This window comes from Erpetoichthys calabaricus, chromosome 15, assembly GCF_900747795.2.
Source record: "Erpetoichthys calabaricus chromosome 15, fErpCal1.3, whole genome shotgun sequence".
Classification (NCBI taxonomy): domain Eukaryota; kingdom Metazoa; phylum Chordata; class Cladistia; order Polypteriformes; family Polypteridae; genus Erpetoichthys; species Erpetoichthys calabaricus.
Window position 1 is genome coordinate 53,306,851 of NC_041408.2, and position 26,872 is coordinate 53,333,722.

At 39.1% G+C, this 26,872-nt stretch overlaps 1 protein-coding gene across 1 annotated transcript in view; it reads right to left on the minus strand.

Moving 5' to 3' along the window:
- Positions 1-534: 534 nt before the first annotated feature.
- The window catches only part of tbce (tubulin folding cofactor E), a 43,731-nt gene continuing 17,393 nt past the window's right edge, over positions 535-26,872 (minus strand). Inside the window, exons 5-17 of the mRNA XM_028820868.2 lie at positions 22,313-22,401; positions 22,091-22,190; positions 19,844-19,946; positions 19,517-19,593; positions 19,258-19,353; positions 10,596-10,660; positions 10,310-10,374; positions 10,067-10,219; positions 9,672-9,825; positions 8,886-8,954; positions 7,403-7,459; positions 4,682-4,773; positions 535-914 (exon numbers count right to left, since the gene is read on the minus strand). Of these exons, the coding sequence (XP_028676701.1) occupies positions 819-914; positions 4,682-4,773; positions 7,403-7,459; positions 8,886-8,954; positions 9,672-9,825; positions 10,067-10,219; positions 10,310-10,374; positions 10,596-10,660; positions 19,258-19,353; positions 19,517-19,593; positions 19,844-19,946; positions 22,091-22,190; positions 22,313-22,401 (1,216 nt within the window). The 3' untranslated portion in view covers positions 535-818. The remainder of the gene's footprint in view (positions 915-4,681; positions 4,774-7,402; positions 7,460-8,885; positions 8,955-9,671; positions 9,826-10,066; positions 10,220-10,309; positions 10,375-10,595; positions 10,661-19,257; positions 19,354-19,516; positions 19,594-19,843; positions 19,947-22,090; positions 22,191-22,312; positions 22,402-26,872) is intronic.

The window sequence follows — 26,872 nt, forward strand, 5'->3', positions numbered from 1 at the left end:
GCTTTAGGAGGTCACATTCTTCATCTCCTCCTTTACTAGCCTGGCGCCGAGTGGTTAGCACAGCTCTCTGCATAGACTTAACCATAGCCAGGGAAGAAGAATAAAAAAAAAAAAAAGTATACTTATTTACAATACTTTTCCAAAAATTATTCACAAATGTTCACATTAAACTACAAAATGGCTACATTGTTGTAGGAATGTGCAGTTGTAAAATAACTGAGCATATGTTGTCAAAGCCACTCGCCGTGACCATTTTGAATGTCATGTACATAAAGGCAGAGGGAGCTCAGTGGTGATCCTTGCAGCTCCACATGTTCTTGCCTGATTGACCACCACCAACATTCCAAAGACTACCAGATGACCCCGCCTGGAATCCATGATATGTTAAGGTGAGTTCACTAAATAAAAACAGAAAACTTTGTCAAGAAATATATTTCATTATAAAAATGCCATTAAAACACAAAGTGAATTGTTTGCGGTGATCTGTTGAACCTACACTGTAGCCATAATGATGGAAATATTGCACATGTTGAATAAGGTTAAATTTTACTTTACACTTTTTTTAATTCATGAATTTCCAGTACATATTCATGCACATAAATGTATCTACTGTGACAGTTTATGTCTTACACAATTAAGCCACTACTAGTGTCACTGATTTTCCTGCATAAACCTGATATACACCACTGAATCATCATGGACTTGTATAAAAGAGTTGCTCATGTGAGACGGTGCACACAGACCAGGGCCCACCATGCTGATGCCTCAAGTGACAGCTTCATATTCACCGTCGCAGGCACACAGACTTCAGTTGGGAGTCAGGACCACCGCACAAGCACAGTGTCACTGTCTTCAATGCAGAAGAACTTCAGGGATCTCAAATCGTTATCCAAGTCTACCTCTTTGTCTTCTATCTAAGGAAGGCAAAAATGAAGACACCTTGGTCAAGTGATTAAAGGCGCAGTGTTTACCTTCACAAACAGAATGAACCATGGAGTGAGTGACGTTCAGCATTGTTGCACCTTGTGTGTAAAATCTGTCAACTGGCTTTGGAAGATATGCATGCTGTAGCAAATTATTACGATTTTTTTTTTTTAGCCTACAACTACTAAATTTCAAAACTCAAAAGCCAAAGTTGCTCCACCCATACAATCCATGAATCTGCTTGGTTCATTAAGAGTCGTGAGGACCCAAGGGCTGTGCAAAATATAAAGAAAAAAAATACAACCCCCCAGTTAAGAGACATGTCCTCTCTGCCTGCATTACTTTTCCAAAGTTGGGTTGCTTTTACTTTATGCTAAATATTGAAATGTACCTGAAACAAGTGGAGCTTTATGCAGCTACAGTGGACGTGTGGTTCATCAGAGCTACAGCAAGACACTTGAGCACAGCTATGAAGGAGGCGCGGAGGCTGAAAAGCAGATGAATGAATGACACAACTGCTCAAGAGCCGCCTCAAGGTTCAGACACAGGAAAGACACTGCCATCAGTGCTTGGCACTGGGCATACTGCCGTGGTTCTTCTGGTACAGTACTGCCATATCTTGTATATGATGTGCAAACGCTGCACATACTGAACTTGACATTTTTGGACAGCTATGATTTTTTTTGTTTTGTATTTTTATTCAAGCACATTATACAAATGACACAATGGCAGCAACATGCAGCACTGCACCACCATCTAAATATCTCCGGAGTTAGCTTAGTGCCTTTGCATACCTGTACAGTAGTTGTGTTTACATTTACTTCTTAATCTTACAGTATTGTCATTTTATACAGTGCATCCGGAAAGTATTCACAGCGCATCACTTTTTCCACATTTTGTTATGTTACAGCCTTCTTCCAAAATGGATTAAATTCATTTTTTTCCTCAGAATTCTACACACAACACCCCATAATGACAACGTGAAAAAAGTTTACTTGAGATTTTTGCAAATTTATTAAAAATAAAAAAATTGAGAAAGCACATGTACATAAGTATTCACAGTCTTTGCCATGAAGCTCAAAATTGAGCTCAGGTGCATCCTGTTTCCCCTGATCATCCTTGAGATGTTTCTGCAGCTTACTTGGAGTCCACCTGTGGTAAATTCAGTTGACTGGACATGATTTGGAAAGGCACACACCTGTCTATATAAGGTCCCACAGTTGATGTCAGAGCACAAACCAAGCATGAAGTCAAAGGAATTGTCTGTAGACCTCCGAGACAGGATTGTCTCGAGGCACAAATCTGGGGAAGGTTACAGAAAAATTTCTGCTGCTTTGAAGGTCCCAATGAGCACAGTGGCCTCCATCATCAGTAAGTGGAAGAAGTTCAAAACCACCAGGACTCTTCCTAGAGCTGGCCGGCCATCTAAACTGAGCGATCGGGGGAGAAGGGCCTTAGTGAGGAAGGTGACCAAGAACCCAATGGTCACTCTGTCAGAGCTCCTCTGTGGAGAGAGGAAACCTTCAGGACAACCATATCTGCAACAATCCACCAATCAGACCTGTATGGTAGAGTGGCCAGACAGAAGCCACTCCTTAGTAAAAGGCACATGGCAGCCTGCCTGCAGTTTGCCAAAAGGCACCTGAAGGACTCTCAGACCATGAGAAAGAAAATTCTCTGGTCTGATGAGACAAAGATTGAACTCTTTGGTGTGAGTGCCAGGCATCACATTTGGTGGATACCTGGCACCATCCCTACAGTGAAGTATGGTGGTGGCAGCATCATGCTGTGGGGATGTTTTTCAGCGGCAGGACCTGGGAGACTAGTCAGGATAAAGGGAAAGATGACTGCAGCAATGTACAGAGACATCCTGGATGAAAACCTGCTCCAGAGCGCTCTTGACCTCAGACTGGGGCGACAGTTCATCTTTCAGCAGGACAACGACCCTAAGCACACAGCCAAGATATCAAAGGAGTGGCTTCAGGACAACTCTATGAATGTCCTTGACTGTCCCAGCCAGAGCCCAGACTTGAATCCGATCGAACATCTCTGGAGAGATCTTAAAATGGCTGTGCACCAACGCTTCCCATCCAACCTGATGGAGCTTGAGAGGTGCTGCAAAGAGGAATGGGTGAAACTGGCCAAGGATAGGTGTGCCAAGCTTGTGGCATCATATTCAACAAGACTTGAGGCTGTAATTGCTGCCAAAGGTGCATCGACAAAGTATTGAGCAAAGGCTGTGAATACTTATGTACATGTGATTTCTCAGTTTTTTTATTTTTAATAAATTTGCAAAAACCTCAAGTAAACGTTTTTCACGTTGTCATTATGGGGTGTTGTGTGCAGAATTCTGAGGAAAAAAATGAATCTAATCCATTTTGGAATAAGGCTGTAATATAACAAAATGTGGAAAAAGTGATGCGCTGTGAATACTTTCCGGATGCACTGTATGTACATGCAATTTTTTGTTTTCTTAGTACAGCACAACCCTTAAGGGTTCTCCTCCAGTTTACATTTTAGAATAGTGACTGGTGGGGATGGCAAGTTTTTTGGGATTATTTGTGTTAGTTTTATTTTGTAATTATTTGAATATTGGTTATTTACTGTATTACAAAACCAGTGACAAATATTAACAATTGTGCTCTATCATGTTTGTAAAAAAAAGCTTTTTGTTTTTCAATTTTCAGCTAATCCTGCATTTACCAATTTCATCATAACACTTCTTTGAGTGAGGCTCAGCTAAATGGAGGTTCTTCAGTATAATAAATATCTACACAGAAAACTGTATATGCAGTTGGCAACATAAAGGAAGTACATAATTGTTGTGTTGTTAATCAATTATTCATCATAACTGTAATATTAGGGAAATAATTGTTCATTATTAATTTTGCGATGACAGAGCACCCTAATGGGGACCGGAAGCTCTTCTGGGTGCAATGCCAGTCACAGGGTTTGCAGCCAAAGTGAACTTTGTGGTGCCTGATGGGTTTCCTTGTGCCATCGTCCTTTGTTACACACAGGCTAGGCCTATTGCACTTTCTCAGTGTATCTAATATGACCAATAATATGATCAAACGCCATCGCCGACATACTTTTGCTAATAATTACAAGGCACAGTGCTGCAACGATTGTCTTCTGTATGCTTTAAAGTTCATACTCTCCTATTACAATTCTTTAAATGCAATATCTTTGCCCTTTGTTTAAAATGGGTCCTAAGTATTATTTAGGGGAAACTCCATCAACAATACAAATGCAACCCAGTGCTTAAAAACTGATTACCACATTAACCAATAAAAGATTTCTACTGTATTAAAGGTGAAAAGTAAAGTTATTCAGTACGGCCTTGAACATTCCTATTTGGTGTAATAGCGGGGGGCTCATACCAGAACTGTTTCAGAACTAGGGCCTGACTCAAGAACTAACTAGCCCATAACATATTTAGGAATGTGTCAGGCTAACGCCCAAGAGGACTCTACCTAAATATACAGTAGACCGACATCCTTCAGCTTTCTGATGGCAACAAACAAAATAACAGGTCAGGAGAAAAAGAGCCTCACTAGGCACAAAGTTAGCAAATGAATGATGTTGAACTACTGGTAATTATTTAGCAGCAGAGAATTCACGGTTCTACATTTTGGAGACGATGAAGTGCACTGCAGGACTGATGGCTCATCTTCACCTCACACTGTTTAGAACATCTTAGCTGTTTACAAAACAACCGGAATGGTCGACGGTGCTATGTGAACGCAGGGCTTACCTTTGCCCTTGTGTAAGTCAGGCTTAGCTCAGTAGCAGGAACCTTTAACAGACGAGAAAGCAGCCCCTTCACTTTCTGAACAGTCATGGAATCTTAAACGCAAGAACAATAAACATTAAAAGATACTTTTGTAACCTCATATGTGTAAAGCTTTATACAAACAATGTTTTCACTACAGCAGGCAAATTACTTAGAAGTACATCACAACTAGGGTGGTCCTAAAACAGATTCAGGTTCTCCACAACACTACTGTTATTCCTTTATCAAGTTTAAAACATAAAATTTCAATAAAAATTACATTAGTCCATTTGGCAGTTTTAATGTCATCCGAACCAACGGCACTCATCTGTTCCACACTTGCACATCTACAACATTTCTGCAATGGTTCTGAACCAGTCAAAGAACAAACTGTTTCCGTTGTCAGTCTCTCATTGTACTTTGATGTCGTTTTGCAGTCCATTTTCAAATCTTTTTACGCCTTTTTTGTTTGTTTTTTGTTTTTCTGAGCATTCCTCAGGCAGTTGTCATGTGTTTTTCAAGCATTTTTATAGTTTTCAAAGAAGCATTTTGCAGGGAAAATATGATTGTCATCATTTCTGTTTGTAGGTTGTGAGGTGCTGTCATGTTGTGAAGTGATGGTTGTGTACTCCAGAATGTCTTCGATGACTTTAGTGCTTGTAAATCAGCGTCACAAGTGCACCCTGGCCTGCGTTAAAGGTGGTCAAGAGGACAATTCTGGATTCTCAGTAAAGCAGGCAACATCCGATGGACAGTAAGGAAGTGATATGTGGGGGGAAATGAGGCATCCTATTATTTCACCCAAAAAAAAATGCCTGCAGCACTTGAGCCCATGAACTGGTCACCTAGTAACAGCAGGTGAGGAAGGGGTTAACACGTGACAAGCTGTGACCACCCAGCATTTGTTGTATTCATTTATTTTTAATCCTGTGTGTGCTGTGGGGTACATTTACAGTAATCTGCCCAGTTGAGGGTCACTGGGAGCCAGTGGTTATCACAGCAGTAGCACACGTGGTGGACGGTACGCCCTTCATGTTCAGGGCTTCATAGCCAAGCAGAGGAGTGTGCTGTGCACAATTTGGTAACAGAAGCATATTAATAACGGCTCTGTTTAGTTTTCATCCAGTAATTTGCTAAAGCTATTTTGAAACTGTGTGATCTGGTGGCACAGTGGGCAGTGTTCACCCAGGGGCTCAGATTGGGGGTGGATGTTATTTACTTCACAAAGGACTAAATGTCTATGACATTTCACTGACACATTTTAAGTTTTATTTAAGTGTTAACAAGAGAGAACTCTCAGTTCAACATCCTTAATATCGCCATTCAATCCAGAAATGTATGGGCACATGCAAATCCCACATGGCGCTGCGAGGAAGAGCTCTGTGCAAGAACTCTGCATATTTGTTAAAACATCTGTACGAACTTTAAGCGGATTAAAACTTAAGAATTCACAAAAGTTATCGAGTATACATTATCACTTGCTTGCAAGCCAAGCACCGTAATTAGCTATCACCAGAAGTGTGTGCGACACCACCAGCTATTTTTGTTGTTGCACATTCAGCCAGGCAGAGGCAGTGACTCCCTGTAAAAAGCCTCCAAAACGCACCGATGTCTTTCACCAGTTTCATGAGCATCACCAAGGATTTTAATGGAGCAAGCATTTGACAGAAAATGCTCTCAATCTGCAGAATGATGAAGTTTTGAAAACTACACGCTGCTAAACACTTGAGAATATTGTCACTGCAGATAACAGTAAATAGCTCTCTGTGCTAGAAAAACCCTGAGGTGTGAAGAGGCCCTTGTTCCTCCTCCAGCTGTGTTGTTCATTGGCATCATGAACACCCAACAGTCCACAACATTTGTTGAAGATGGGATCATTTGTCCACTATTATTATCATTATTGGTTTCTCAAGAAAACCTTTCTTTGTCCTTCTCCCTAAGGACGTCAACAAAGGATGTTGTTCTTTTGTTACGAGACCCTCCAGCTTCAGCTGTAGAGGTGCCTTTGTTAGCTGAAGATGAAGAGGACTGTCTGGTAACGCTGGCTGATGAGGCTTTGCGCCTTCTTTTACTCCGTGTTCAGAATGGTCTAAAATAGAAACTCCTACTTACTATTAGAATGTGTTTCTTTTGTCGTTTACTTACACTTAACCAGTTACGAACCTCCACACAAGTGTATACCTGTGTAGTAACAATACAAATAAAATGTTCAGAATGGGGCAACTTGTAAATGTCTCATATTCAATTTCAAAGATAAGCAAACGGTCTCTGATGGACAAAAACAAGCCTTGTGGAGAAATGATTCTACAACCACGTGGACCACGCTGGTGCTACGCCTTAGTCAAAGCAGACCCAATTAACTCCCAGACATGAGGAATGCACACAAAAACACAAGTACCCAGTAAAAGGCTAGGCCTTCCATCTTTGCTACAGTTAATAGCCAATGTTGTCAATCTTTTTCTTTCTAATTTCCTGTTAAATGACTGAGGTCTACTATAAAGCCCTGTAGTGCAGCTCTGGATTTCGTTGTGAACATTGTCACGGACGTGTTGAAAGCCCATTGAGAGCTGTGCTCCATGACACCGAGGCAAGAGAAGCCTGAATAATCTGAAGAACATCTGACTGCTGCTAATGTGACCTGGCAGTGACTTTTCTACATGGTGCCACCTCCTTACTTTGTTCAACGTCATTTTGTATACATACTTGGTAGCTTCTTCTCAATAGGTGCATTTGGCCGTCCTGGAAACCTGAAAGTAAGAGCTGGTGGAGGAAGAGAAGACAGAAGTGCATTACAATCTTTCATTCAGAATTTGTAGCATCAATAAAAATGGGTGAACTATGGGAGTCAATGGAAAAGAGCTTCAAGCACATTTAACCACATTTATAGTAAACACTAAGTACAAGTGCCATTATCTAAGTTTACAAATAAAATATTAAAATCATATACAATTGATAATATTCTTGCATCACATATGTCCAAGATTTGGGGGCCTTCTTAATAAAATAAAATGACTTAGTTTGTTTAAAGGAAGCGGGAATAGATGGCTATTGAGACAGAGACCCATGTGTGTCCCTGTGTGAAAGTTCAACAAAGAACTAACAGGCAGACATTGCTGGGCGCGATTTAGGTTAACAAATCACTGTGATTCCTGTCTGTTGAAACAAACCAGTGTCTTGTACCCATTATGTACCGAGAAAATACCACAGTGCTGTGTGCCTACACTCAATGAAGGGCTCGACAGAAAAATAAACTGAAGTGGATTATTAGGACAATCAAAGAGGAGCAAATGAAGAAATGTTCAACAATGTCTTAAAAATCGGCACTCAAAGGGCTCATCAAAATTTGAAATTTTCTGATACGCCTTACAATGAAGTGCTCTGTGAAGTAAATGATACGTGGCCCGAGGTCAGTAAAATCAGACTATTCCGATAGAACCACCCATCCAACTGTAAAAAGATTTTTTAATTAGTCTACCCCTCGTGGGCGGCACGGTGGCGCAGTGGGTAGCGCTGCTGCCTCGCAGTTGGGTGATCTGGGGACCTGGGTTTGCTTCCCGGGTCCTCCGTATGTGGAGTTTTCATGTTCTCCCCGTGTCTGCGTGGGTTTCCTCCCACAGTCCAAAGACATGCAGGTTAGGTGGATTGGCGATTCTAAATTGGCCCTAGTGTGTGCTTGGTGTGTGGGTGTGTTTGCGTGTGTCCTTCGGTGGGTTGGCACCCTGCCCGGGATTGGTTCCTGTCTCGTGCCCTGTGTTGGCTGGGATTGGCTCCAGCAGACCCCCGTGACCCTGTGTTCAGGAAAATGGATGGATGGATGGATAGTCTACCCCTCTGGCCTAACAGCACCTGTGGTTTGCAGAGGTTTATGTGCAAACTGAAGAGGGGTGCAGGTTATCAGGGTGCAGTAGAGGCTCTCAGAATATGCGATCTGGGACCCCCAATGGTTTCACCTTTGCAGACAATGCTATCCTCTTAGCTTTAGGAGACAAGAGTTTTTGCACCTGAGAAATAAATGAGCATTTAAAAATCTGAGCTCATCACAGTTGCTAGTGGAGGTGAGGGCGACGACAGTAGCAGCAGCTCCACATGGAAGAGTTCAAGTACCTCTGGCCTGAATTCAGACGCGAGAACAGAAGCATGGCTGACAGTGAACAGTGGATAAGAGTTACCGAATGACAACACTTACTCAGAAGTTGATTCTTCAGTGCAAATGGTTGTTGTTGTTTAAGCTCACCTTCTTCAGGTGGACCAAACTCTGGGGAAAAAGGAAAAAATAAATAAATAAAATGGCGCCAAAAGGGCAAAGGTCTCCGAACTCTGTATGTGGAAGATGTTTTTTTTGGAACATTTTAATTGTTTTTCTTCATTTTACACAACATGGCCAACAAGAATACGGCTGATAGAGGCAATGAGCTTTAATGTACCTGCCATTACCATCTCACATGTCCTGAAGAAAAAGTGCTGTCATTTCTATATGGCGGGATCGAAATGTATGCAAATACCCTTAAAAGAAAGTCTACAATGTGTACTTACATACTTAGATGAGCACTCATTTTAAACTGTAGAGCAGAGGGGTGAATCAAGGAAAATAAATGTGCCTGTGACCCAAACACTATGGAGGGCACCATATAGGTTCACAGTAAATCTGAATCGTGTGTCACTTAACATGTTTGTTAAGACACATGAATTCAGTCTGGAAAATACTGGAGAATTAATTAATATTGATTCCTGTGACAAAAAAGGTCAACTTTGTACCCAGTGTTATTAGTCTTTCTTTTTTATACCCCCTCCACTTTCATGATCAATGCCATCCAGATGAAGGTGATGACCTGCTCAGTCAGCATTGTCCAATTGAAACTCTCAGTTGACTACATGGCTTAAAAAATTAAATGAGAAAAGAAAAAAAAGGCCTGAAGTAAAAAGTCCTAAGCTAGGAAGTAAAAAAGAGTAAAGTCCTATTAGGAACGCTCACTTTTAATGAGAAGTTGGAACCGGGGATGCTGCGCAATGAAAGACTCATTGGGGTGATTCTTGTCCTCATCCCAGTGACCTCCAGCTTCTAGCCACTCCTTGCCAAACAATTTACGATAATCCAGCTCTGCACCTTTTCTCTCATCTGGCAAAACCTACGATGTGAACAGTTCAGGAGAACAAGCAAATCAAAAATGTCAGGACCCCAATGGCTCTGACTGTTCTCATGCATAGCTCTGGAGAAATACATACATGGACTATCACATTGCAATTTCTTTCACCAAGACACATCGTTTTTACATCTCTTAGTAATATAAAGTGGCATATGATGACAACGTGTCCCCCACCATTCATTACTGAAACTTCCAATTCATGAAATCAGACGAGCCCCGGTACCTCGGATTTGTTTAAAAACCGCAGTTGACCTATTTTTGCAATGATAAGCTGCCTGATGGTCTCGGTGCTCTTCTCACTCGTCATCAGGGGATTGTATAAGCATGACAGCTGCTGCAAGCTCTGTAACTTTTCCAGTTCATTCACAAATGACCACTGAGAATTGATACAACACAGAAATTACTAACATCTTAATAGCATCTGTTCCAGTACAGCCGTGCATGGTAACAAAATGAACAAGTGTACCTGGGAAATGTGATTTTTATCAACAGCTAAAAACTTCATAGATGAAAACATTGCTGATTTGCAGCCTGAAAAGGGAAAAAAATAATAATTTTCTGTTTCACTCTGAACATTTACAGATCTTTTCTTTGAATATTGTGATTCACTAATAATTATGCCCTAATATTATCATGGAGACATTAAAACACAGATACAAAATACCAAGATGACATTGTTACTAAATACCAATTCATGACCACGTGTTCTTTACAATAAGGGAGAAGAAGTGGAGTTCTGCTATGGCTCTCACCTGGCTGGGCATCACTAAAACACACACTGGAGAGCTGGTTGTTTGACAGTATTAGTTTTTCCAATCTGAAATCAGACAGACAAGGGTTAAGACCGTACTGCTAAGAATTTCAAAATCCCAACACAGACCTACTTGGAGTCCAGGTCTGCCGGTATAAAGCAGGTTAGCTCGTCCTTTATGAGCGGCTGCCGGCATCTCCTCCGCTCCATCATGCTCTGTGACTCACCGTCATTAAGTAAATGTCCGCTTCACTCCTGTCCCTTTTCCTGCTCCTTTACATTTAAGCAAGCGACTTTAAAGGTGTAATTGGCCCTCAGACTGCACACTTCTCCTGCGGCAGCAGTCATTAGGTGAACGCTTCCCTGCTCGTGTGCTAGTTGTGATAGAATGCGGTTATTTTATAGGATTATGTTGTTCTGTGTACTTACTGAGAATTTTCTTCCAAGCCTTTAATGAAAGGAGAGCTGAATTTGAGCAAAGACTGCAACAAACCTTTTATGATTTTCTTTACAATGTATCATCATTGTAATCTGAGGAAAACCAACTGGATAACCAGAGTACAGTAATGCACTTTAAACACCAGAACACGAGCAAATGAACTATACTCACAACAAAAGCTAACTGGATAGGTTTTGAGAACAAAGAAAAAAAGGATTAAGCACATTTGTAAAATCTCAGTGACTGTACATTTTACAGCAAGTAGTAAAGTGTTACAAAAGATGCCTCCTGTCTTGTAAGACATTTAGCAGAAACCTTGTATCTAATTGTGCGGCTTTAATTAGAGTAGAAACCAGGGGCTGTAATGAAGGGTGTCCCATGACATGTACAGTGCCTGCTCTTATTGTATTTGAATTTATTTTCCCACGTACCACTGTAACGTGATGGCTTACTGTTATTTGATTTGCTGTGAATCATTTAGTCAGTGATTTTTCAGGCAGTTGCCACTCCTTGTATATAAAGAGACTGTGCGTCTGTGGCAGAGACAGTTGGCCAACAAAAACATTTATTTAAAATTTTGAGAGTGTATCCTCGAGATCAAGTATGAGCAGAATGGGCAGATCTGAACAGATCTAAAGAAGTGTCGTTGACAGGCACCCAATGTTCTTCATAGTTGTTTGTTAGCATGTGATGGATGCACAAAGGTTTACACATTTCAATGACAAAGAAAACTATTTAGTTTTTATATGTACTTGAGAAGCACTGAATATTTCTATAACAATTTAAAAAGACAAACAATGAAGAAATGTTCCAGTTTTAATCTTTCAAAAACTTCTTTGCTGCTTCAGCAGATATGCTTGGGATTGCTGTAGTGTTGTCCAACAAGTTTGGAGACATTTGCTAAATCTTGAGCTGATGTGATTCCTACTGCCATCATCAGCCGCATCATCAATGAAGAGAAGTGTGCCAGGAAGGCAGCCATACAGGCCCATAACACCCCAAACCACCATGTTTAACAGATGAGGTGATCTGCTTTAGATCCTGGGCAGTTCCTTTCGGTCTCCACACTCTGCTCTTGCCTGCCATCACTCAGATCAGGTTCATCTTTGTCTCGTCTGTCCACAAGACCTTTTCCCAGAATTCTGCAGGCTCTTTGAAGTCCTTTTTCACAAACTGTAATCTGGCCATCCTGTTTTTGTGGTTTTCATCTTGCAGTGTGGCCTGTGTGTTTCTGTTCATGAAGTCTTCTGCTGATAGTCATCTCTGACACACACACGTCGGCCCCCTGAAGACTGTGTATGATCTGTCAGACAGGCGTTTGGGGATTTTTCTTTAGCATAGCGAGGATTCCTCTGTCATCAGCAGTGGAGGTCTTCCTCAGCCTACCAGTCCCTTTGTGATTACTGAGCTCACCAGTGTGTTCGTTCTTCTTAATAATGTTCCCCACAAATGATTTTTGGTAATCCTAAAGTCTGACTGATGTCCCTTACTTATTGTTTCACTCTTGTTGTTCTGCATCATAATGGCTCCTTTTACTTTTATTTGAAAAACCCAGGTTGTCATGTTGAAAAAGAGCAACAACAGATTCCAAAGGTGATCAAATGTTTACATACAAGACAAGATGCCAAAAGCTCTCTTATTCCTGCACAAATGAAGGATTAAAATCTCCAGAGCAATCCCAAAAATCCCTGACTAAATGTCAATAAAAGGTGCTCTAAATCTGAGAATATGCACTTTAATCAGATGGGAACTTGTGGATTACAAATTCAAAACTGTGGAGTATAAGGACAAATCAAGAAAAATGTCTTTGTCCCAATCACTATGGAGTGTGCTGTAATTTAGACAGTATTTAACTAAGTCTTTCAAATTGTATCAGTTTAATGTGGTAGTGTTGTTTGTGTGAAGGTAAAAGGGGGTGACACATCAAGAATTAGAGGTAATTCTTACATTTGAATGGGAAGAATTAAACCCCAAAAAGACAGCAGTAAATGAAAACTCTCAAAGCACTACAACCCCATGAGCACTATTCCAAAAATGTGTTGGTGTTTGACAGCCTTTTATCAGCTAACACTCTCCTCCTGGCCTCAGTGCCACTTGGGGTCTGACTGCTTTATGCTACACGTTCTTGTCTGGTGGAGAACACAGAAATGGAATACAACAGTTGAACGCAGCATTCAGAATATTACTGTATCCGAATCAATGACATGCAGTGTGTGTACTCCGTTGGTACTCTGAGACAGTCACGTTTCAAATCAAAACAGGGTGCGTCAGTAACCAGACCAGAAAGGACCACGTACTTGTATAAATGGGGGGCAAGACTAGAAGCAAGCCAGCCCTGGACAGGGTAATGGTCCAACGCAAGGCAGGCTTACTTACAAAGGGCCCACTTGGAATCAGTAAGTAACACACACACACACACACACACACACGGAGGGAGTGGAAATGAAACACACACAAGGCATGGACTTCGAGTCTCAATGCTGGATCCATCAGGTGGCAGCAACACAAACCACTGTCCCACTAACTGCTGCCCCCATCATATACTGTATTACGGGCACGTTGGTTTCTTTGTAATGATACACCATAATGATTCATCTAGTTTTGTACTGAGACACCCGTTATGATAGTTAAAGACTGCTCTTATTCCAGAATTTTCATTAAATTTTAAAATGCTGCAAAACCTAACTAAAAGAAGAAAGTGTATGCTCCAGATACTGTATATTTTATGTCCAAATCAACAACTAATAAATATAAATTGCAAACAAGTTAAACAATTTATCTTAATTTTATAACTTACTATGGTGTTAGTTACACATTTTGCTACATCTTATTATTCATTCCTTGCTGCTAACAGAAATCATACATTTTTAAATGCATGCAGAAATTTGCTGCTGTGCACGCCATGTCACAAGATTATCAATGCCAAGTTTTTATTATAATACCTTGTCATGGTAGTCGGAGGCTAATAACTTTAAGTTGGAGGTTTCTTAAGGTTTAGTTCAGGGGTGGGCAAATTCAGTCCTGGAGGGCCGCAGTGGCAGCAGGTTTTTGCTCCAACCCAGTTGCTTAATAAGAAGCACTCATTGCTCAAGTAACACTTCAGCTTCACTTTAGTTGTCTCGCTTGTTAAGATTTTGAACCCTTATTGCTTATTTTAGTCTTAAACAGCTGTATTCTTGGTTTTTAATTGCTCCTAATTAGCAATACCATGCAAATGACAAAAGAGACCAGCAGTTCTCCATTTAGCTTGTTTTCATTTACACCTGTGTGTATTTATCATGCACTATTTGGTTTAATTAAATACTTGGAAGGAAAGTGAAGAGAAAAAAGTGAAGCACTGAGAATTACTCATCTGTTTTAAACTTCAAATCATTTGGATGATATCCTTAGAAAGGAAAATAAATCTAGGATATGAGAATGACCCGACATGGCAGAGTTAAAGCACTAGCAAGCCATGCAATTAAATAATTGACAAGGATTGGTTTTTAATTAAACAGCTGGGTTGAAACAAAAACCTGCAGCCACTGCGGCCCTCCAGGACTGAATTTGCCCACCCCTGGTTTAGTCTAATGATAACATTATCCATCCATACAATTTCAAGAGTGCATATTTTTTAACCACAATCTGTGCCTTTAAGAAAATATGTCACTGAAATAAGGGTCGAAATGACTTTAGAATTTCAACATACAGGAGACACAAAGGAAGGGGGGACAGCTTGCTGCATTTAAAAGGATTTCATGTCACCTCCTGTGGCCGGGATTATCATCATCTGAAGCTATTCGCTTGCAATCGGAGCCTGTGCTGGAAGACCTCAATATCTGTGGAGACCCCCCCCCCAACACATCACATAGAAGAGAGGCTCACCTCCAACTTTTCGGGTAATTCAGACCAATGGTAAAAGAAGACGGCCCCTGGTACAAATACTTCAGCACTGTATTAGAATGTGGCCTTCAGAATAAGCACCCTAATTTACCGGAGCTTCCCTTTAAAATGGATTGTGTTGACATGTGCAATAAATGGGAGAAGTTACTAGCTGCAGTCATGGTGAACAGTGCCATTTCCTTATTAGGTTTATTGATTGTTATTTTGCTTATGTGTGTGTGTCTTGTAATTTATACAAGAGAATAGCTTTGCATCATTTTTGTAGTACATTAAGAATAATTTACAATAAAAAAAAAAAAAGAAAATTCCAGCTCTGGCTTGGTTGTACAGTGCATCCGGAAAGTATTCACAGCGCATCACTTTTTCCATATTTTGTTATGTTACAGCCTTATTCCAAAATGGATTAAATTCATTTTTTTCCTCAGAATTCTACACACAACACCCCATAATGACAACGTGAAAAAAGTTTACTTGAGATTTTTGCAAATTTATTAAAAATAAAAAAACTGAGAAATTACATGTACATAAGTATTCACAGCCTTTGCCATGAAGCTCAAAATTGAGCTCAAGTGCATCCTGTTTCCCCTGATCATCCTTGAGATGTTTCTGCAGCTTAATTGGAGTCCATCTGTGGTAAATTCAGTTGACTGGACATGATTTGGAAAGGCACACACCTGTCTATATAAAGGTCCCACAGTTGACAGTTCATGTCAGAGCACAAACCAAGCATGAAGTCAAAGGAATTGTCTGTAGACCTCTGAGACAGGATTGACTCGAGGCACAAATCTGGGGAAGGTTACAGAAAAATTTCTGCTGCTTTGAAGGTCCCAATCAGCACACTGGCCTCCATCATCCGTAAATGGAAGAAATTCGAAACCACCAGGACTCTTCCTAGAGCTGGCCGACCATCTAAACTGCACGATCGGGGTTGAGAAGGGCCTTAGTCAGGGAGGTGACCAAGAACCCGATGGTCACTCTGTCAGAGCTCCAGAGGTCCTCTGTTGAGAGAGGGGAACCTTCCAGAAGGACAACCATCTCTGCAGCAATCCACCAATCAGGCCTGTATGGCAGAGTGGCCAGACGGAAGCCACTCCTTAGTAAAAGGCACATGGCAGCCCGCCTGGAGTTTGCCAAAAGGCACCTGAAGGATTCTCAGACCATGAGAAAGAAAATCCTCTGGTCTGATGAGACAAAGATTGATCTCTTTGGTGTGAATGCCAGGCGTCACGTATGGAGGAAACCAGGCACCGCTCATCACCAGGCCAACACCATCCCTACAGTGAAGCATGGTGGTGGCAGCATCATGCTGTGGGGATGTTTTTCAGCGGCAGGAACTGGGAGACTAGTCAGGATAAAGGGAAAGATGACTGCAACAACGTACAGAGACATCCTGGATGAAAACCTGCTCCAGAGCGCTCTTGACCTCAGACTGGGGCGACGGTTCATCTTTCAGCCGGACAACGACCCTAAGCACACAGCCAAGATATCAAAGGAGTGGCTTCAGGACAACTCTGTGAATGTCCTTGAGTGGCCCAGCCAGAGCCCAGACTTGAATCTGATTGAACATCTCTGGAGAGATCTTAAAATGGCTGTGTACCAAAGCTTCCCATCCAACCTGATGAAGCTTGAGAGGTGCTGCAAATAGGAATGGGCGAAACTGGCCAAGGATAGGTGTGCCAAGCTTGTGGCATCATATTCAAAAAGACTTGAGGCTGTAATTGCTGCCAAAGGTGCATCGACAAAGTATTGAGCAAAGGCTGTGAATACTTATGTACATGGGATTTCTCAGTTTTTTTTATTTTTAATAAATTTGCAAAAAATCTCAAGTAAACTTTTTTCACGTTGTCATTATGGGGTGTTGTGTGTAGAATTCTGAGGAAAAAAATGAATTTAATCCATTTTGGAATAAGGCTGTAACATAACAAAATGTGGAAAAAGTGATGCGCTGTGAATACTTTCCGGATGCACTGTATGTACAGATGACAGATGGGAGGGGATTAAGGTTGGTTGATCCGGCTCGTGGACCGTGCTTCATGTGCAATAGTATTCAGTTAACGCTTGATCTGGGTCAGGCTTAAATCATGTAGCCAACAAGCATGTTATAGTGTTACTGTAAAAAAATTTAAAAAATAAATGAAAATTCAGATACAGATTTGGACAGTGTATAAACTCTGCAGACCTCCAAATTATAACCAGATTGGTTTCATTTGGTGAGGGTTGGTGGAGTCGGTCTTTATACTCAAACCTGCAAATTTTAAAATAACTGCAAGTCTTCTGAACCCTCTAACAAACACAACTAGGATGGAAGATGGGTTGCATAGATTTCTTTCAAACTAGAAATATGATTTATTGCAAGGCTGGTTTTGTATGTGGAAATGTAATTTTTTTTTCATGTTACATATAAATCATATGAGCACAGAACAAAAACTGACCTAACAATGCTACAAATGATCATAATGTAGCTTTCACGTAGTCTGGGCAGATGTGTGAATTAAACTGGGCAGTGACAAAGCCAGAACTTGAAGTGGTCATTAGGGAATGTGGAAAGGGACCACATCGTCACCTCAATGAACAGACACAACATGCATTAGTGAGGAGAGGAGTAACACAAAATCCATGACAACATTTGCCCTTGCATGTGATAAGATTTTGTCATGTATATTAGTGAAAGAATATAGATGCTCAGTTAAATATTGCTTTTGCTGTAAAAATAACTGTATAATTAACACTGGAGTCCATTTATAAAAAAAGACATTGGCAGTGCCCTTTGTGTATCACTTTAATGCAGTGTGTAGAACTGCTGCAAATGCCTAGTCACACAAGGTTGTTGCACAGAAACAAATACAAAAGTAATGTTTTGTTCAGCTTCCCAAATAGTAAATCAAAAGTTTTATATGAGGAGTGTGCTCTGTCATAGAGTCAGCCTGAACATTATAAACTCTGCAAGTAATTGAAGGGTTATTCATGCAACTGAACATCTTCAAAACACTGGTGTGATGCTATAACAATATTTAAAGATATCAGCTAATTAACAGCCCACAGCAAACCACAGTTAAGTACATCTCGCATTTGCTTACTGCAGCTTTCAAATCCATTACAAAAGTGACATGTCAAAGAAAATATGACATTTGAGTAAAATATATGGACATTACCATGGTGATACTAAAAGTGGAATATTTGTTCACTAATGACATCTTATTGGTATTGCAGGCAAGTTACCGTGCACTAAACACGATACACATTTACACTTTACAGGCCGACCGACAGGTAGTGGAACTGCAGACAATTTATTGTGAAATAGCACTGAGCCTCCCAGCAAGAAATTACCTGTACTCTAACACCCCGGTGTCTTTTCACACATACCACAACTGTAAGCAGACCAATTTCCTCTTGAGCTCAAAGTATCGAAGAAAAATAGAGAAGACAAAATCAGTCATGCCCACCTGTTACTTCTCTAGTTTTTGCTTAACACTCCCAATCAGTGATCACCTCTGTCCGTCCACTAGACTAGTGAAGGTAGTTTTCAAGTTAATTTTACAGTCTTCTTTGGACACTAAGACCCTCAGCTAGAACTCCTGCAGCACCTGGAGCCCAATTTAGCCGCTCAAAGAGGGGTTTCTCTGGGCTGCTGGTCTTAAATAAGCAACCCCAGCCCAGTCAGAGTCTGTGTTCCTTGATTTTGTGGACCTGATGTAAAGTGCTGGCCTCCTTCCCAAATGTTGGAAGTTTTCTGAGCTGCTGTTAACCTTAAGCCACTCTTGCCCTCTGGTGTTATACATGCAGTTTTCCCATTCTCTAGTGGCATCTACCTTCCCACACACCGATGTGTAGAAATTCACTTCTGTTGCCCAGGAAAGGTTTCTCTTCCTCTTTAACCCACTTTGAGTTTTAACATTGTTATGTGCCACCTGCACCTGTAGAAATCCTTTAACAAGCAATGACGACAAAAAAAAAAAAAAAAAAAAAAAAGGATTTCCCGTTTTATTTTTGTGCCAAATATCAGCCATCAGTGTTTTTCAATTTCATACTTATAATTCAAGGATGTCAGAAGGCAAAATATAGAACAAAAAAAATTGCAAAACCACTTCTAATTCGTGGCTCCTAAACAAATGGACATGACGAAAGTGTGAATGGTGAAGAATAAAAAAAGACGTGTGGGGGCTCAGTGGAGAAGATACCTCTGCCAAGTGGATGATTTGGCATTTTGGTGGATTTACTATTCAACACGAAAGTGAAAATATATCAAGAGACTTTGTCACCAGTGAATTTCAATCCGTGCTTCTAAAAAGACAACTAACTAAAACTAAAACAAAAACTACATGCCCTGAATATAACATCATACCTGGGAAGAAATGCAATTTCCAAAAGGTCACCCCCATCTGACAAGCGGTTGTTACCAAGATCAAGCAGCTTCAGGGACTGCAAAACATTTATGGGTCTATAAGAAAAGACATAAAATATCTTTGGATTGCACAAAGTAATACAAAAAAAAGTACAAAATAAGCAGAAAGAGCATTGTTAATGTGAAAAATGTAAAGGAAAATGTCAAATTTCATTTCAGTGTTTTTCTCTCAGTCTAATTCTATATCTTTTGAACTTACTTTTGTAAAGTACAGATTTCGTTATCCGAGAGATACAACTCTTCAAGGACAGGCCACATGGGTGCGCACTGTAAAACCTGCGGAGATCAGAAACAGGATCAGTGCCCCCTAGACCTGCTCACTAGAACTTCAGAATCAATTAATAATTCACCGTCCACATGAAAGGCAGGTTTTACAAATTTTGTTCTTTGGAGCAGCTTATAGTATACAAAACATAATAAAAAGTTCCAAGCCATTACCAGCACCCAGCTATACATTTAAGTATTATTAAAAATCACATTTAACTTTATTCAGAAGGAGAGTGTAATCATTTAATATGTTTCTTACATTGGACCAAGTAATTGAAGCTTTGCTAAGTGCCATTTCTCTCAAATTGGCAAAAGCTTGAGCAAGTGAAGAGGGATTCTCAGGAATGGCCAGTTTGTTCTGACTGAAAAAGAGAAGAATGACACACACCAAATATTGGCCAAATGTATTGCCTTTTGAGGCTACAAATTTAATTTTTTGCTTTCCTTCTGCTTATAATTCCTGTCAAAAATGCATACGATACAAAAGGAAAGGAAATAAGATGTATATGAAGTTAAAGAAATAGGCTTATAAAGGATACTGGGGAAAATGACATTAACAACTATAAAATACTAAATATAAATACCAGTACAATTAATATTGCACTCATTAAATCAATGATGTATTAAGTAAAAAAAGATATTAATACAAATAGTTGTTTCACCCTATTTACCCTATATAACCATACGCATTTCAATTTCCTTCTTTTTAGACTCCGTTATGTTATGTCATACCCAATAACAGCCTGGCACACGGCTGCATTCCATTGGCTAGTATGATGTTGTACGACTGTCTCCATTCATAATTGACTGAACATTAGCTGCATGTGTAGAATGAATACCTGATTTCAATTTATCTCTAGTTTCTCGTCTTAGCAGTGGTTATCAACCATTGATTTTCACACATTAAACAATATCGCTATATATAACCAAACATTTGAAGAGGTCTCCTTTTGTTTAGCCAGGCGCACTGTTGATACTTCTACTGTCAGACCTGCAGGGTGATGGGGTTGTATTTCCATCACCTGCACAGTTTCCTTGCATTGCTATGGATTTTCTCCAGATCACTCGCACATTCTAAACTCATGTATGTTAGGTTAACCGAGTGAGTGTTCTTGTATTTGAAAAGGCTAATCCTGAAAATTGACAAGTAGAATTAAAGAGAAATATGAATTTAGACCAATACTGTCATGTATTAATCAAATTAAAGTAATATTCTAATATATGTTTTGTGTCTTATACTGTATCTGCTAAAGCAGGTGTTAGCCATGACACTTTACACTGTTTTTCCTGTAATTTTCAGTACAGGCTTCATTTCCATAACCTTACAAAGTCACTGCATGCATCCATGAATCCTTCCGTCACATAATGTGACATCCTTGGCAACTCAATAAATGCAGGAGCCTGACCCGATGACTTTCGACATAATCAAATCTAATTTTGTCTTACGTCACAGGGATGGACAGCCAATGGGTGCTCTGCTGCAAGTACAATGCATAAAATGCAACCACACTGAAAAAAAACAGTTGTTTTGAACTATACAAATTGAAGAAAGTCTCATCTGTCCAGCGTCTCATGTTTGTCATACCATGACAGAATGGAAACAGGTGGGCTGCAACTGTGGCTGAACTCTCCATAAGTGCAAAACATTCATACATCTTTTGGCACCGTCAGGCAGCATGTTAACCAACTATCAAAATGGACTGAGCTTGCTATACTTTAGAAATTAGAAACATGCTGAAAGGTCATGAGACAGTTGTGTAATCAACCATATGATTTTTAGTCGAGTAATGGGACATTTCAAGGCAAAACAACACTAACCAGCACACCAATGGGGAAGGTGTCCGCGCGGACATGGTGTGAACATATACAATGTCCCTATTGCAAGTGTAGTAGCTGTACTCAGGAGAGTTCATCCATAAAGCAGCCGTGTTACCACCACACTGCCTAATAATAAATATATTTAAACTATTCTGTTTTGGGATTATTTAAGCAGCACAGTACAGTATGATCAGACCCTCACACAGGCAGTTTCGTCGTGTCTGCCCAGGTTATATTAACTGGCGGTTGAACTGGCCCAGTAAAGATGAGTTTGAGCTGTAATTGGACAGATATTTTGCAGATGGTTTGCTCCTGCCTGGGAGCTGATGCTTACTGATTAATCCTTATTGATTAAAAAAAAAGTAACATTTTAAGAAGTACACACAAAGTTGTATGTGAATTTGATTTGGTAGACAAAACGTGAAATAGGTGATTCTGTTCATTCTGTATATATACATTCTGCACTAATTGTGCAAAGGTGCAGAATTATTGTGTATTCAAGTCCATGCAAGAAAACAGATGATTATTATGAAGTGTTATGTAGTGCAGATATTTATTTTGACTGTTGTATACATTGAATAATTATGAACAAGTTTGGGATTGAAAAGAATTTCATCAGAACTACTACAATTTGAAAACCTAAGTAAAACCACAGCATATTACAAGCCAGAAGATGATAAAAGATTACCTGATAATAAGCACTTTCAGTTTTTCGAGCTGACATGTTATGTCGGCAACATTTCTCCATGAAGCCAACAAATTTTCAGACAAATCCAGCAATATTACATCTATAATTACAATGTAAGGCAATACAGGACAACAAACCTGAGAAATTCACCATAATATAAAGAAAATCGACATCTGTACAGAGAAGGGGGAAAAAAAGAAAAGAAAAAATCAGGAAGGATACTTGGCACCGTCTGCTGTATATCATTGACTTTCCCACCACTGCTTACTTCATATCCTCTCAATGAAACTTCCGTAAGATTGTATAACTGTCTGTAGAAAGAACGATTTTAGAAGTATTTTAGAAACAGGAGAAAACATTACATAGGCTAATAAAGGAATGTAACAATGAAAGGTCCAATTAATATACATTTACAAATTCAGTTCAATCTCACGATTTATGCAGATTACAGGTTTTGCGTGCTGTGATTTAGACTCAGTACAAGGTGATTTCAGTACCTTATTTTTGTAAACACACACTGAATACCATGATTGAGTATATATTTTTTAAATTTAGGAAAAATAAGAAATGTTAAAGCTTAAGGCTTATGCCAGGCCAAAAGCCACAAACTGTTAAATACTTGACTACATAATTTAAAATGACCAAAAAGCTGATTTATCTAAACATATCAGCAGTGTTGATCGGCAAAATTTGTCAACGAAGTTTTCACACCAAATATGTTGTATTCACCATTAAACTTTGTCACTGAATGTTTACCTAGAAAGTCGCTGTGCAGCTTTCATTGGAAAATATTGCTTTCCCAGTGTCCCATGATGGTTTGCAAGGCAAGCGTGACATCAAAGAACTGTATTAGCCATGCACAGAACTTTATTGACTGACCATAATGATAATATTATGAGTACAGGTATCAATCAACTTGCATACAGGTTATGTTCTAGCACTGAAAAACACGAGTCAATATGAGCGTATCTCAATTATATGGAGGAGGTCAGATATGATGTGCAGTATATGATATAATTATAATTAACTGAAATTTAATTGAACCTCCTTGTTGCTCAAAAGTGTCCTGATCACAGAGTAGGATTAGCCAAAGTCATGTGCAAGAACATTCCCCGCTTTGCCACTTTCATATTGTTTCATAACTTTTAATTTTGTGTACTGACTCAGCTTGTAACAGGTGTTTGTCTCTAAAAGAGGGAGCTGTGTGGTTTGAAAACTCGTGAGGACAGTGATCCCCCTTGAAAATGATGGGGATCCTACATTTAACATAATATGTTGAAAATGATAATGGATGTGGCTTTTGCTGACCTGTTATTGTTAATCACAAATTGCTACCAAACTCTGTAACATAACAAAGATTTTTTTTAGTAACCAAAATAATTGCTATCCTGCTTCTGAATCGAATCTTTTCTCATTGATTTCCAAGGCTATTGCAAAACCTATCACCCAGTATTACACCTGGCACTTTCATTTGTTTTCCATCTGAACTGTACGCAGGTATAATTTAGTTGAAATACATAAACACAATAAATTGCTCCTCCAGTGTCTGAATAGTACCTGGAGAGTGGACAACCCTACTGGCATACATTACTTTGGCGCCACAAGATTACAGGGTCCGATTTAATTTGTTACATTTATTGGCTCAGCACGTGGCACTGCTATTCCAATCTCTGTCCCTGTTTGTGGTTTGAACTGATTTGATCACGTTTTTTTTTTTTTTTTCCCTTTTCAAGCTTGCTTTGATCTGCTAGGCTTGCTCTGACTGACAGGTACTTATATTAGCTATATTTTTTGAAATTTGTTTAATTTATATGCATGTGTGCACTTTATTTATTGTTGCGGTTTTCCAAAGTTTGTTACTCCAAGGATACACTACATTTATTGTTCCTTTTACCATTTTTGTCCAAATTGCACCTTTATTAAAATGTTTTGTTCTGTGCATATTTCCAACTAAACCATAAGCTCATATAAAAGGTCTGATTACAGAGTTTCATGCATTGATGCCAAATCATTCATGAGAGAAATACCAATAGTTGAAAGCACAAGTATCCTCACTGTTATACTCTACTGCAGGCTGTATGGCACCGTTTCTCTGTTCATTAATCACACTGCAGAATTTCTAGCACTTGTTCCAACGCTGAAATTATAACAAAAACCTGACTTATGGTCTAAAGCATTTAAGTGCCAAACATCAAATTTGTGGCTTTAAAACCAAAGCTGTACATAAAGAACAACCAAACAAACAGAAAAAGCGTGCTTTAAAGATATAGAGATCAACATAAAAAGGTCTTCATCCTAATTCAAGTAACCAGTTTCCTCTAAGGCCTTTTTAGCAACAACAGCTGGTAATCACCAACGCCCTCGCATCTGACAGACAAGGAGAACTAAGAAGAAATATATTTTTTCTCATCTTTTGTGCCTAATGCTCGCAAAGTAAATTTAATTTTTGTGGATGCTGTTAGTAAGATACATTTGGGACAGAGGTTCTTTGTGTTTCATCTCTCATGCTATACTCAAAATAATGGGATGCTTCTGCTGTACTGCACTAAGCATACAAAGATTTAATTTCTCATTCCACCTTCAATACAGGAAATGCTTTTTGCCCACCAAATGTAAAAAGATTCTTTATACCTGGTCAAAAAAAAGCACTTTTGGCAAAATATTTATTTGAGTGTCTTATTTTTCTCTGGCCAGCTCTGTTTATGCAATCAATCTCACTCTTCTGTTTGGGATTAAGCGTTGTTTTTGACTTTTAGCATATAATAATAATAATAATAATACTACATTTTTTATATAGCGCCTTTCCCATGCTCAAGGTGCTTAATATACATACAATAAAAATAAAGTGAACAATTGCAAAAAGTTTAACGCAAATTTTAATGAAAAGTGTTGTTAACAGGGAAGAGCGGCAGCAACATGCGTGCACCAGCATCCCCTCCTCTGCAAGGTAATTCATATTTTTCTATTATGCTTAAGATATTACATCTCGACTCAACACCCCATACCAACAGCTAATGGCCCAAATGTTAATTATCCTACCTCAAGACCATAAGTGGCCACTTTATCCTTGTAAAGGAGAAATAAAAACAATAAAGTAGACAGATGAACCATTTACATTGTATCAGTCAGTAAGTGTCCAAGACAGGTAATCCAGAATATGTCATTTTATTTTTTGTCAATAGATGAGGAGGTCCATTTTTCTCCAATATAGAGTAGGCGTTTTGAGAAAGTAATAAAGCACAGAATTATAGCAAAACATTCAAAATGATTAATCTTAAGTTTTAAAAACTTTTGATAAGGTACCTAATGGTATAGTAGGCTTCAAACTACAAGACACAGCAACTGGGGTCACTGGAAGCAGAAGGATGAGATTATGGTACAAAGAATGTTTCAGTATTAGTCAAGAGTAAAAGTTGTGCTCTAAGAAGTCAGTTTTGGGTAGTCCCCACTTTCAATTCATATATTGAGATTAAAAATGTTAATTTGCAGATGACAAAAAATGAAGGCTGATTAGCAAGCACCTTATGCTCTATAAAATTTGGGAAAAGGATAGAAAGCAGGAGCCAACAAAAAAACTAAGTGTTGCGTTATAATTTATGTGAAGACTGTAAACATTTTGGTCTCCACATTATAAGCTTGGTTTGACAGTTATACAGAAAATCCAGAGAAGAGCTGCTAAGTGAATTCCAGAAATGTGTTGTACAAACAATAAGAAACAACTGCAGGAGCTAAATCTATTAATCTCAAGCAAGCAAATATTCAGAAATGGCATGACAGAAGTGTTTAAAATTAAGAAGGGAGTATATGGATGCCAGGTGTTGCATTAAAACTGTCGTTTCAACAAAAATGTGTTAAAAAGTGGAATATTTTACTATTTAACAATTAACTGCTGCTATTTCTAAGTTGTGAAATATTATACCACACATTTTAATTTCACTTTCTAAAAATGCTCTGGTAGTGTGGTTACATATGCTTTAACTGTGTAAATCAGTTATAAACGGTATTCAAGTATACCAGCTCGACTCACTTTTCAGAAGCAGCACAATTGTTTTTAGGAAATACGAGGTAAGAAATGTTGAACACATAACTAAAACACAAACTTTTTTAACGTTATAGTAATAATTGATAAAATGTTGACATGAAATGTATGTGTTAAGATTGAAGTTCAAATATCAAATAAAAACTTTCACAAAAGGTATAACAAAACCAGTGCACATTTATTCGAGAATATCACCAAAGAAAAGTAAATTATTCAATGTACATGTTGCTATCCCTGCATTTTTCATTTTGAGTAGTGAGCTGTTATTATTATTACTATTATATAATAAAAACAAACATTTGATTTAAGTCTGAAACAGCCATTGTAAATTTTTGTTACTTGTAAAAGTTAGTGTTTTGTTTTTTTTATTCAGTTTTATTCTCTCGGTCACATTCACTTGGTACAGCGAACTTGCCTCTCCCTCTCTGAGTTGATGACGTTTATCTCCATTCTTTTCATAAGTGCAGCAATGGCCACAGTTGGTCCTGTGGTTGATGCCTGGTCAGAACTACTTGTTGTACCAGCAATCAAAGATACAGTGACCACTATCAGACTATCATGCCGCATTTGCACTCTGGACAACAAAGAGACCCGTGCAGAAAATATAAGAAAACAACAGATTTGTATGTACATGTGCAATGCCATTCTATAATTAAGGAAAAGATCCCAGTCATCCCATGGGAAAAAGATTTTTCAAGACTGTGGTCATAAAGCTGTTTCTGGACAATGGCAGAACCGTAACA